Below are 12,743 nucleotides of genomic sequence, written 5' to 3'. Positions count from 1 at the left end.
TCTGTCACAGAACTTATCCTGACCATCATTATTTATCTATCTTCCCAACCAGGCCATGAGATCCTCTGAGACAGAGGTTATAGCTTTCCCATTCATGCCCTGAGCCCCTGCACAGCACCTGGTACACATTAGAAGTGACGTGAAAGTCACTTAGTCATGTCTGAGTCTTTGCCAACCCATGGACTATACAGTCAGTCCATGAAATTCTCCAGGCCAGAATACTGGAGTGGGTAGGCTTTCCCTTCTCCAAGGGATCTTCCCAACCCACGGGTCAAACCCAGGTCTCCCACATTGCAGGCAGATTCTTTACCAGCCGAGCCACAAGAGAAGCCCAAGAATATTGGAGTGGGTAGCCTATCCCTTCTCTAGTGGATTTTCCTGACCCAGGAATCCAACCAAGGTCTCCTGAGTTGTAGGCGGAGTCTTTACCAACTGAGCTATCAGAGAAGCCTGGTACACACTGGGTACATAGTAAATCTTTGTGAAATAAATAAATGGACAAATTAGGACCCGGCACATATTGAAGCTGAAACTCCAATACTTTGGCCACCTGATGTGAAGAGCTGACTCATTTGAAAGGACCCTGATGCTGGGAAAGATTGAAGGCGGGAGGAGAAGGGGACAACAGAGAATGACATGGTGGGATGGCATTACCGACTCAATGGACATGAGTTTGAGTAAACTCCGGGAGTTGGTGATGGACAGGGAGGCCTAGCGTGCTGCAGTCCATGGGGTTGGGTTGCAAAGAGTCGGGCATGACTGAGTGACCGAACTGAACTGAACATAAGAGGTAGTAGAGAAATACATGTTGAATGAATGAGTAAATGAATAAAACCCTGAAGAGAGATGGTAAAGAAGTATGCAGAAAACAGATTAAGAATTTAGGAAATACAAGCTCCTTGAGAGTAGAAGCTTCATCTGCTTTGTGCTATGTTCCAGTGCTGAGACCTGGCACACAGGAGGAGCTCAAGAAATACTTACTGACTCATGCGAAACCACTTTAGCAGGTCAAACCCACAACCAGTCAGTCTAGTATACACTTGTCAAAGGTCAGGGCAGACTCCTTTGTTCCTTTGTGCACTCATTCAGCAAACAACATGTTGACTGTGCCCTGAGGTACTACATCACTCACACTATGAAAAGGCACTGTCATGTATTTTCTCTTGTGCCAAACTCCTCAGAGGAGGAATGCAAACTGAAGTATCCTATGCCTCAGTGACCAGGGCACGGGTGTAAAAAGAAAGGTTCCTTACCTCATGACTGCTGGCATAGGACTTTGCTTTCTCTTCAGAGAGGCGGAGTTTCTCCCGAGGAGGCTGGAACAGTGCTCTCTGAAGCAGCTGGTTTTGCAGTTTCTTTCTAGGTGTTATGCTGACGGCAGCAACAATTTCATCCAGGTGGTTGGATATGTGAGTTTCCTGTGATTCTTGCATATTTTTATATACATTACCCTCTACTTTTTAAATAAGAAAACAAAAGTATTAATGATAATTTCTACCATTACTTTTAGAAATACATATTTTTCCTAGAAATTGAGGCTAGAATTTAAGAAAATTTCAACACTATACCCATGGCTTCTGTGAAACAAGTAGCATCTATCCAAAAAGCTCCTAGTGGCTAGTACTAACTTCTTTCAGATGGATTTCAAGTTTTAACTAAATCAAACATTCTTTGTCCTATGTATGTATCATATGTGTATATATATATATATGTTTATATACAAACATACTGATGTATTTTATATATTATATATGACATATATATATATATGTCAGTAGGAATCAACTCTCAAAGAGCTCAGATTAGATCTGTTGAACCCCAGGTGACTCTGAAATGGGAAAAAAGTGACATGTTAAACTTTAACTTCCAGCTAAGATGAAGGGATAAGATTTATCCTCTTGCCTTAAGTAACCAACCAATCAACAAAAAACAAAACAACCATAGGCAAAAAGGGTACGAAACAATGGTTGTCAAGACAGGACATGAGACATGAGAAATGGAAAAATGAAACAAAGTGAGACGCTTGATTGCTTTGAAAAAGTTTCTGGATCATGCAGGGTAACCCAGAAGTTACCCTGTGGACTGAGTTGAGGAAATAGAGCTCAGCATCTGGGGAGACCAAGGAAGCTGTAATGCACATAACAGATCATTAGAGAGGATAGAGCTGCACAGAGAAGACCCCAGAGATCCGCATCCTCAAGAAAGGGGGGAGAATACTGATAGCATGTATATAAGAAAACTACTTGAGTCTGGAGAAAGATTCCTCTAAGAATACTGAAAGGAAGTATCTGGCACTCACCAAGGCTGGCAGCGCCTGTTCCCACTGACCAGACTGGAAAAACTCATAATTCATGAGGCAGAGGGTAAAGTATTCAGAAAGTTTTTATCAGTGTGTTAGTCACTCAGTTATGTCTGACTCTTTTGGACTGTCACCAAGCTCAGTTCAGTCAGTTCAGTCGCTCAGTTGTGTCCTACTCTTTGCGACCCCATGAATCGCAGCACGCCAGGCCTCCCTGTTCATCACCATCTCCCGGAGTTCACTCAGACTCATGTTCATGGAGTCAGTGATGCCATCCAGCCATCTCATCCTCTGTCATCCCCTTCTCCTCCTGCCCCCAATCCCTCCCAGCATCAGAGTCTTTTCCAGTGAGTTAACTCTTCGCATGAGGTGGCCAAAGTACTGGAGTTTCAGCTTTAGCATCATTCCTTCCAAAGAAATCCCAGGGTTGATCTCCTTCAAAATGGACTGGTTGGATCTCCTTGCAGTCCAAAGGACTCTCAAGAGTCTTCTCCAACACCACAGTTCAAAAGCACCAATTCTTCGGTGCTCAGCCTTCTTCACAGTCCAAATCTCACATCCATACATGACCACAGGAAAAACCATAGCCTTGACTAGATGGACCTTAGTCGGCAAAGTAATGTCTCTGCTTTTGAATATACTATCTAGGTTGGTCATAACTTTTCTTCCAAGGAGTAAGCGTCTTTTAATTTTGTGGCTGCAATCACCATCTGCAGTGATTTTGGAGCCCCCCAAAATAAAGTCTGACACTGTTTCCACTGTTTCCCCATCTATTTCCCATGAAGAGATGGGACCGGATGCCATGATCTTTGTTTTCTGAATGTTGAGCTTTAAGCCAACTTTTTCACTCTCCTCTTTCACTTTCATTGAGAGGCTTTTTAGTTCCTCTTCACTTTCTGCCATAAGGGTGGTGTCATCTGCATATCTGAGGTTATTGATATTTCTCCCAGCAATCTTGTTCCAGCTTGTGTTTCTTCCAGTCCAGCGTTTCTCATGATGTACTCTGCATATAAGTTAAATAAGCAGGGTGACAACATACAGCCTTGATGTACTCCTTTTCCTATTTGGAACCAGTCTGTTGTTCCATGTCTAGTTCTAACTGTTGCTTCCTGACCTGCATATAGGTTTCTCAAGAGGCAGGTCAGGTGGTCTGGTATTCCCAACTCTTTCAGAATTTTCCCCAGTTTATTGTGATCCACATAGTCAAAGGCTTTGGCATAGTCAATAAAGCAGAAATAGATGTTTTTCTGGAACTCTCTTGCTTTTTCCATGATCCAGTGGATGTTGGCAATTTGATCTCTGGTTCCTCTGCCTTTTCTAAAACCAGCTTGAACATCTGGACGTTCACGGTTCACGTATTGCTGAAGCCTGGCTTGGAGAATTTTGAGCATTACTTTACTAGCATGTGAGATGAGTGCAATTGTGCAGTAGTTTGAGCATTCTTTTGCATTTCCTTTCTTTGGAATAGGAATGAAAACTGACCTTTTCCAGTCCTGTGGCCACTGCTGAGTTTTCCAAATTTGCTGGCATATTGAGTGCAGCACTTTCACAGCATCATCTTTCAGGATTTGAAACAGCTCAACTGGAATTCCATCACCTCCACTAGCTTTGTTCGTAGTGATGCTTTCTAAGGTCCATTTGACTTCACTTTCCAAGATGTCTGGCTCTAGATTAGTGATCACATCATCATGATTATCTGGGTCGTGAAGATCTTTTTTGTACAGTTCTTGCGTGTATTCTTGCCACCTCTTCTTATCTTCTGCTTCTGTTAGGTCCGTACCATTTCTGTCCTTTATCGAGCCCATCCTTGCATGAAATGTTCCCTTGGTATCTCTAATTTTCTTGAAGAGATCTCTAGTCTTTCCCATTCTGTTGTTTTCCTCTATTTCTTTGCATTGATCACTGAAGAAGGCTTTCTTATCTCTTCTTGCTGTTCTTTGAAACTCTGCATTCAGATGCTTATATCTTTCCTTTTCTCCTTTGCTTTTCACCTCTCTTTTTTCACAGCTATTTGTAAGGCCTCCCCAGACAGCCTTTTTGCTTTTTTGCATTTCTTTTCCATGGGGATGGTCTTGATCCCTGTCTCCTGTCCAATGTCACGAAACTCATTCCATAGTTCATCAGGCACTCTATCTATCAGATGTAGGCCCTTAAATCTATTTCTCACTTCCACCGTAGAATCATAAGGGATTTGATTTAGATCATACCTGAATGGTCTAGCAGTTTTCCCTACTTTCTTCAATTTAAGTCTGAATCTGGTAATAAGGAGTTCATGATCTGAGCCACAGTCAGCTCCTGGTCTTGTTTTTGTGGACTGTACAGAGCTTCTCCATCTTTGGCTGCATAGAATATAATCAATCTGATTTCAGTGTTGACCATCTGGTGATGTCCATGTGTAGAGTCTTCTCTTGTGTTGTTGGAAGAGGGTGTTTGCTATGACCAGTGCATTTTCTTGGCAAAACTCTTATTAGTCTTTGCTCTGCTTCATTCCGCACTTCAAGGCCAAATTTGCCTGTTACTCCAGGTGTTTCTTGACTTCCTACTTTTGCATTCCAGTCCCCTATAATGAAAAGGACATCTTTTTGGGGTGTTAGTTCTAAAAGGTCTTGTAGGTCTTCATAAAACCATTCAACTTCAGCTTCTTCAGTGTTACTGGTTGGGGCTCCTCTGTCCTTGGAATTCTCTAGGCAAGAATACTGGAGTGAGTAGCCATTCCCTTCTCCAGAGGATCTTCCTCATGTAGGGATCAAACCTGGGTCTCCTGCATTGCAGGCAGATTCTTTACTGTCTGAACCACCAGAGAAGATCTAAGAATATTGGAGTGGGTTGCCATTCCCTTCTCCAGGGGATCTTCCCGACCCAGGGATCAAACCTGTGTCTCCCACATTACATCTGAGCCACAAGGAAGTAGTGGAAAATAACTAGTATAATAATCAGTAGTGGAGAATAATTAGCCCTTGGGTGAGCTCTGCTTAGATCCACATAACAAACCAGGAAAGTAAGACCTAAAAGGATAAAACTGTTTCCAAGTAACTGTATCAGAGGGCAAAATTCAAGTGTGTTGATAGGAATACAAAAACAGCCAGCACTCAACAGATTGAAATTAATAAATTTTAACATCCAAACAAAGATCACCAGGCATGCAAATAGGCAAGAAAACAGCCCATAATAAAAAGACTAATCAGTCAAAACTGACCCAGATATTAAGTTAGCAGAGAAGAATATTAAGGGTTATATAATTGTATTCCATATATTTAAAATGTTAACTACGTTTAAAAAGTTAACTAGAGACATGGAATATAAAAAGCCAAATTGAACTTCTCAACATGAAACTTATATGTGAAATGAAAATATACTAGATGAGATTAATGGAAGATCATATATTACAGATGAAAAGATGCATGAACTTGCAGATGTAGTGATAGAAACTATCTTAAAAAACCAGCGAGCTGTGAAAGAACTTCAACTTGCCTAATATATATGTAATTTCAATCCCTAAAGAAAAGTGGATTGCAGAGGGGACAGAAAAAGTGTTTGAAGAAATGGTGGCCAAAATTTTTCCAAATTTAAGGAAAAGTAAAAAGTCAGAGATTTCAGGAGCTAAATGCACACTAAACACAGAAAACAGACAGAAGAAGACACCAAAACGCATTGTAACCAAACTGCTCAAAACCATGATAAAGAGAGAATCTTAAAAGTAGTCAGGAAAAAGAAAATATAGTATTTTTAAAAAGATGATGAGAGGGCGGTCCTAAGATGGTGGAGGAATAGGACGGGGAGACCACTTTCTCCCCCACAAATTCATCGAAAGAACATTTGAATGCTGAGCAAATTCCACAATACAACTTCTGAATGCTGGCAGAGGACATCAGGCACCCAGAAAGGCAGCCCATTAACTACAAAAGGAGGTAGGAAAAAATATAAGAGATAAAAAGAGAGACAAAAGAGGTAGGGACAGAGATCCATCCCGGGAAGGGAGTCTTAAAAAAGAAAGAAGTTTCCAAACGCCAGGAAACACTCTCACCAGCAAATCTGTGGTGAGCCTTGGAACCTCAGAGGGCAACATAACTGGGAGGAAAATAAATTAAAACCCACAGATTATGTGCCTAAAGGCAACTCCCAGCAAAGAAGCAGCGCAGACGCTTGCATCCACCACTAGCAAGCGGGGGCAGGACAGGGAGGCACCGGCTGCATTGGTAAGGGTAAGGACCGGACCTGAATGCCCCGAGGGCAATCTGAGGGAACTAACTAAGAGATAGCAACCCAGACTGTGGGATAGCTATCCTGCAAAAAGTCCTAAGACACCGTCAGGCCTGTTCACAGAACAAAGGACTGAGCAGAGCTAGCTGGCTACGGACTGGCCCAACCCCCGCCGGAGACAGGCAGGCGAGGGCAGCCAGAGCTGGAAGGGGGCAATAGCGGCCCCAGAGAGGCATCATCTAACAAACTGCAGGCAGGCTTCCTTGCTAACCAAGACTCCTTGGGATTCTGGATGATTGACATCCACCAGGAGGGTCGCAGCCAGAGATCAGCTCCCCAGAAGAGACACACGGCACACCTGCAAAGGCATGGCGGTTGTACACCCAGAAAACAGAACGGCAGGGATGGAGGAGGCAATAAGTCGCAGCGATCGTGCTCGCCAAGCACCTGGTCATCTGAACTGCTTGGACTGGGGAAGGGCACAAAATGCAGGCCCATTCAAGTGTGCGCCTTTATGAAGAACCCGAGAACCTGAACCTGAATGGCTTAGACCTGGGAAGTGCACTCAACCCAGGGCCCGCCTCAGACAGTTCCTGGCAGAGCAACCTAGAGCCTGAGCAGTGTAGACTGGGAAAGAACACACCCCGTGAGCAGGGGCAAACCCAGTGTGGCTGAGACACTGGGAGCACTCCCCACAAACGCCAGTGATATTTGTTTGCAGTGTTCCTCCCTCCCCACAGCACGATTGAACAAGTGAGTCTAAAAAAGTGACCACCACCACCCCCTTGTGTCAGAAATTAGACACTGAAGAGTCCAGCAAACAGAAGAAGCTACAGTAAACAGAGGGAACTGCTTTGGAAGTGACAGGTCCAACAGATTAAAACCCTGCAGTTAGTACCGACTACATAGGAAGGGGCCTATAGATCTTGAGAAGTGTAAGCCGGATCAAGGAACTATCTGAAAATGGACTGATCCCACACAGTCCACAACAACACCAGAGAAAGTCCTAGATATATTTTTACTATTATCATTTTTTAATTAATTTTTTATTTTTAAGTCCTCTATTACTCCTTTTTCATTTTTATAGCCTACTATTACTTTGCAAAAAAAACCCCCAATTTTTAAAGCAAACTTAATATATATATATTTTATAATTTTTGTGACTTAACTTTTTCCTTTAATATTGTATTTCTGAGACTCTAACCTCTACTCTAGATTTTTAATCTTTGCTTTTGGTATTTGTTATCAATTTTGTACCTTTAAGAACCTAATCTTCAGTACCCATTTTTACCTGGGAGCGAGATTACTGGCTGGATTGCTCTCTCCCCCTTTGGACTCTCCTTTTTCTCTACCAGGTCGCCTCTATCTCCTCCCTCCCCCTTCTCTTCTCTACCCAACTCTGTGAATCTCTTTGTGTGTTCTGGGCTGTGGAGAACACTTAGGGGACTCATTACTGGCTGGATCTGTCTCTCCTTTTGATTCCCCTGCTTTATCCACCTGGTCACCTCTGTCTCCTTCCTCCCTGTGTAACTCCGTGAACATCTCTGAGTGATCCAGACTGTGAAGAGCACATAGGGAAGTGATTACTGGCTAGCCTGCTCTCTCCTCTTTTGATTACCCCTCTTCTCCTCCTGGTCACCTCTGTCTCCCTCCTCCCTCTTCTTTATGTAACTCTGTGTACCTCTTGGGGTGTCCCTCACTGCGGAGAAACTTTTCATCATTAACCTAGATGTTTTATCATTGGTGCTGTATAGATGGAGAAATCTTGAGGCTACTGTAAGAATAAGACTGAAAACCAAAGGCATGAGGCTTAAGTTCAAATCCTGAGAACACCAGAGAACTCCTGACTCCAGGGAACATTAATTGATAGGAGCTCACCAAATACCTCCATACCTACACTGAAACCAAGCACCACCCATGGGCCAACAAGGTCCAGAGCAAGACATACCATGCAAATTTTCCAACAACACAGGGACATAGCCCTAAGCTTCCATACACAGGCTGCCCAAAGTCACACCAAACACAATGACATCTCAAAACTCATTACTGGACACTTCAGTGCACTCCAGAGAGAAGAAATTCAGCCTCACCCACCAAAACACTGACACAAGCTTCCCTAAGCAAGAAACTTTGACAAGCCACCTGTCCAACCTCACAGTTAGGAACCTCCACAATAAAGAGGAACCACAAACTGCCAGAATATGGAAAGGCCACCCAAACACAACAATATAAACAAGATGAAAAGGCAGAGAAATACCCAGCAGGTAAAGCAACAGGATAAATGCTCACAAAACTAAACAAAAGAGGACGAGATAGGGAATCTACCTGATAAAGAATTCCGACTAATGATGGTAAAAATGATCCAAAATCTTGAAAACAAAATGGAGTTACAGATAAATAGCCTGGACACAAGGATCAAGAAGATGCAAGAAATGTTTAATAAGGACCTAGAAGAAATAAAAAAGAGTCAATATATAATGAATGATGCAATAAGTGAGATAAAAAACACTCCGGACGGAACCAATAGTAGAAAACAGAGGCAGAAGATAGGATAAGTGAGGTAGAAGATAGAATGGTAGGAATAAATGAAGCAGAGAGGAAAAAAGAAAAAAAGAATGAAAAGAAATGAGGACAACCTCAGAGACCTCTGGGACAATGTTAAACGCCCCAACATTGGAATCATAGGAGTCCCAGAAAAAGAGGACAAAAAGAAAGACCATGAGAAAATACTTGAGGAGATAATAGTTGAAATCTTCCCTAAAATGGGGAAGGAAATAGTCACCCAAGTCCAAGAAACCCAGAGAGTCACAAACAGGATAAACCCAAGACAGAACACCCTAAGACACATATTAATCAAATTAACAAAGATCAAACACAAAGAACAAATATTAAAAGCAGCAAGGGAAAAACAACAAATAGGGGGATTCCCATAAGGATAACAGCTGATCTTTCAATAGAAACTCTTCAGGCCAGAAGGGAATGGGAAGACATACTTAAAGTGATGAAAGAAAATAACCTACAGCCCAGATTACTGTACCCAGCAAGGAGCTCATTCAAATATGAAGGAGAAATCAAAAGCTTTACAGACAAGCAAAAGCTGAGAGAATTCAGCACCACCAAACCAGCTCTCCAACAAATGCTAAAGGATCTTCTCTAGACAGGAAAACAATAAAGTAAATGGCAATGGGATCATACTTATCAATAATTACCTTAAACATAAATGGGTTGAATGCTCTAACCAAAAGACAAAGACTGGCTGAATGGATACAAAAACAAGACCCCTATATATGTTGTCTACAAGAGACCCACCTCGAAACAAGGGACATATACAGACTGAAAGTGAAGGGCTGGAAAAAGATATTCCATGCAAATAGAGACCAAAAGAAAGCAGGAGTAGCAATACTCATATCAGATAAAATAGACTTTAAAACAAAGGCTGTGAAAAGAGGCAAAGAAGGACACTACATAATGATCAAAGGATCAATCCAAGAAGAAGATATAACAATTATAAATATATATGCACCCAACATAGGAGCACCGCAATATGTAAGACCAATGCTAACAAGTATGAAAGGGGAAATTAACAGTAACACAATAATAGTGGGAGACTTTAATACTCCACTCACACCTATGGATAGATGAACTAAACAGAAAATTAACAAGGAAACACAAACTTTAAATGATACAATAGACCAGCTAGACCTAATTGATATCTATAGGCCATTTCACCCCAAAACAATGAATTGCATGTTTTTCTCAAGCACACATGGAATCTTCTCCAGGATAGATCACATCTTGGGCCATAAATCTAGCCTTGGTAAATTCAAAAAATTTGAAATCATTCCAAGCATCTTTTCTGACCACAATGCAGTAATATTAGATCTCAATTACAGGAGAAAAACTATTAAAAATTCCAACATATGGAAGCTGAACAACACACTGCTGAATAACCAACAAATCACAGAAGAAATAAAAAAAAGAAATTAAAATATACATACAAATGAAAGAAAATGAAAACATAACAACCCGAACCCATGGGACACTGCAAAAGCAGTGCTAACGGGAAGGTTCATAGCAATACAGGCTTACCGCAAGAAACAAGAAAAAAAGTCAAATAAATAACCTAACTCTACACCTAAAGCAACTAGAAAAAGAAGAAATGAAGAACCCCAGGTTAGTAGAAGGAAAGAAATCTTAAAAATTAGGGCAGAAGTACATGCAAAAGAAACAAAAGAGACCATAGCAAAAATCAACAAAGCCAAAAGCTCGTTTTTGAACAGTTAAATAAAATTGAGAAACCATTAGCCAGACTCGTCAAGAAACAAAGGCAGAAAAATCAAATCAACAAAATTACAAATGAAAATGGAGAGATCACAACAGACAACAGAGAAATACAAAGGATCTTAAGAGACTATTATCAGCAACTATATGCCAATAAAATGGACAACTTGGAAGAAATGGACAAATTCTGTGAAAAGTACAACTTTCCAAAACTGAACCAGGAAGAAACAGAAAATCTTAACAGACCCATCACAAGCACAGAAATTGAAACGAATCAGAAATCTTCCAGCAAACAAAAGCCCAGGACCAGACGGCTTCACAGCTGAATTCTACCAAAAATTTAGAGAAGAGCTGACACCTATCCTACTCAAACTCTTCCAAAAAATTGCAGAGGAAGGTAAACTTCCAAACTCATTCTATAAGGCCACCATCACCCTAATATCAAAACCAGACAAAGATGCCACAAAAAAAAACTACACGCTAATATCACTGAATGAACATAGATGCAAAAATCCTTAACAAAATTCTAGCAAACAGAATCCAACAACATATTAAAAAGATCATACATCATGACCAAGTGGGCTTTATCCCAGGGATGCAAGGTTCATCAATATCCACAAATCAATCAACATAATACACCACATAAACAAATAGAAAAATGAAAACCATATGATTATCTCAATAGATGCAGAGAAAGCCTTTGGCAAAATTCAACATCCTTATATGATAAAAACCCTCCAGAAAGCAGGAATAGAAGGAACATACTTCAACATAATAAAAGCTATATATGACAAACCCACAGTAAACATCATCCTCAATGGTGAAAAACTGAAAGCATTTCCCCTAAAGTCAGAAACAAGACAAGGGTACCCACTCTCACCACTGCTATTCAACATAGTTTTGGAAGTTTTGGCCACAGCAATCAGAGCAGAAAAAGAAATAGAAGGAATCCAGATTGGAAAAGAAGAAGTAAAACTCTCACTGTTTGCAGATGACATGATCCTATACATAGAAAACCCTAAAGACTCCACCAGAAAATTACTAGAGCTAATTAATGAATATAGCAAAGTTGCAGGATATAAAATCAACACACAGAAATCCCTTGCATTCCTATACACTAACAATGAGAAAATAGAAAGAGAAATTAAGGAAACAATTCCATTCACCATTGCAATGAAAAGAATATCTACCTAAAGAAACAAAAGACCTATATATAGAAAACTATAAAGCACTGGTGAAAGAAATTAAAGAGGACACAAATAGATGGAGAAATATATCGTGTTCATGGATTGGAAGAATCAATATAGTGAAAATGAGTATATTACCCAAAGCAATCTATAGATTCAATGCAATTCCTATCAAGCTACCAGTGGTATTTTCACAGAACTAGAACAAATAATTTCACTATTTGTATGGAAATACAAAAAAACCTCGAATAGCCAAAGCAATCTTGAGAAAGAAGAATGGAACTGGAGGAATCAACCTGCCTGACTTCAGGCTCTACTACAAAGCCACAGTCATCAAGACAGTATGGTACTGGCACAAAGACAGAAATATAGATCAATGGAACAAAACAGAAAGCCCAGAGATTAAATCCACACACCTATGGACACCTTATCTTTGACAAAGGAGGCGAGAATATACAATGGATTAAAGACTATCTTTTTAACAAGTGGTGCTGGGAAAACTGGTCAACCACTTGTAAAAAAATGAAACTAGAACACTTTCTAATACCATACACAAAAATAAACTCAAAATGGATTAAAGATCTAAACGTAAGACCAGAAACTATAAAACTCCTAGAGGAAAACATAGGCAAAACACTCTCTGACATAAATCACTGCAGGATCCTCTATGAGCCACCTCCCAGAATATTGGAAATAAAAGCAAAAATAAATGGGACCTAATTAAAATTAAAAGCTTTTGCACAACAAAGGAAACTATAAGCAAGGTGAAAGACAGT

General features: G+C 40.6%; 1 protein-coding gene across 4 annotated transcripts in view; it reads right to left on the bottom strand.

Annotated features, from left to right (window-relative positions):
* TTC23 (tetratricopeptide repeat domain 23) overlaps positions 1–12,743 on the bottom strand; it is a 161,670-nt gene that overhangs the window by 103,957 nt on the left and 44,970 nt on the right. For 2 of the 4 annotated variants that reach the window (XM_052659869.1, XM_052659871.1), the window contains exon 2: positions 1,254–1,456. In XM_052659869.1, coding sequence (XP_052515829.1) covers positions 1,254–1,433 — 180 coding nt within the window. In that variant the 5' untranslated portion in view covers positions 1,434–1,456. Of the gene's footprint in view, positions 1–1,253; positions 1,464–12,743 lie in introns of those variants that run through there. The other 2 variants (XM_052659870.1, XM_052659872.1) reach the window with 2 other exon arrangements.

The sequence above is a fragment of the Budorcas taxicolor genome, chromosome 21 (genome assembly GCF_023091745.1).
Source record: "Budorcas taxicolor isolate Tak-1 chromosome 21, Takin1.1, whole genome shotgun sequence".
Classification (NCBI taxonomy): domain Eukaryota; kingdom Metazoa; phylum Chordata; class Mammalia; order Artiodactyla; family Bovidae; genus Budorcas; species Budorcas taxicolor.
The sequence above is the reverse complement of the archived record's forward strand: the minus strand, read 5'-3'. Positions and strand labels throughout refer to the sequence as shown.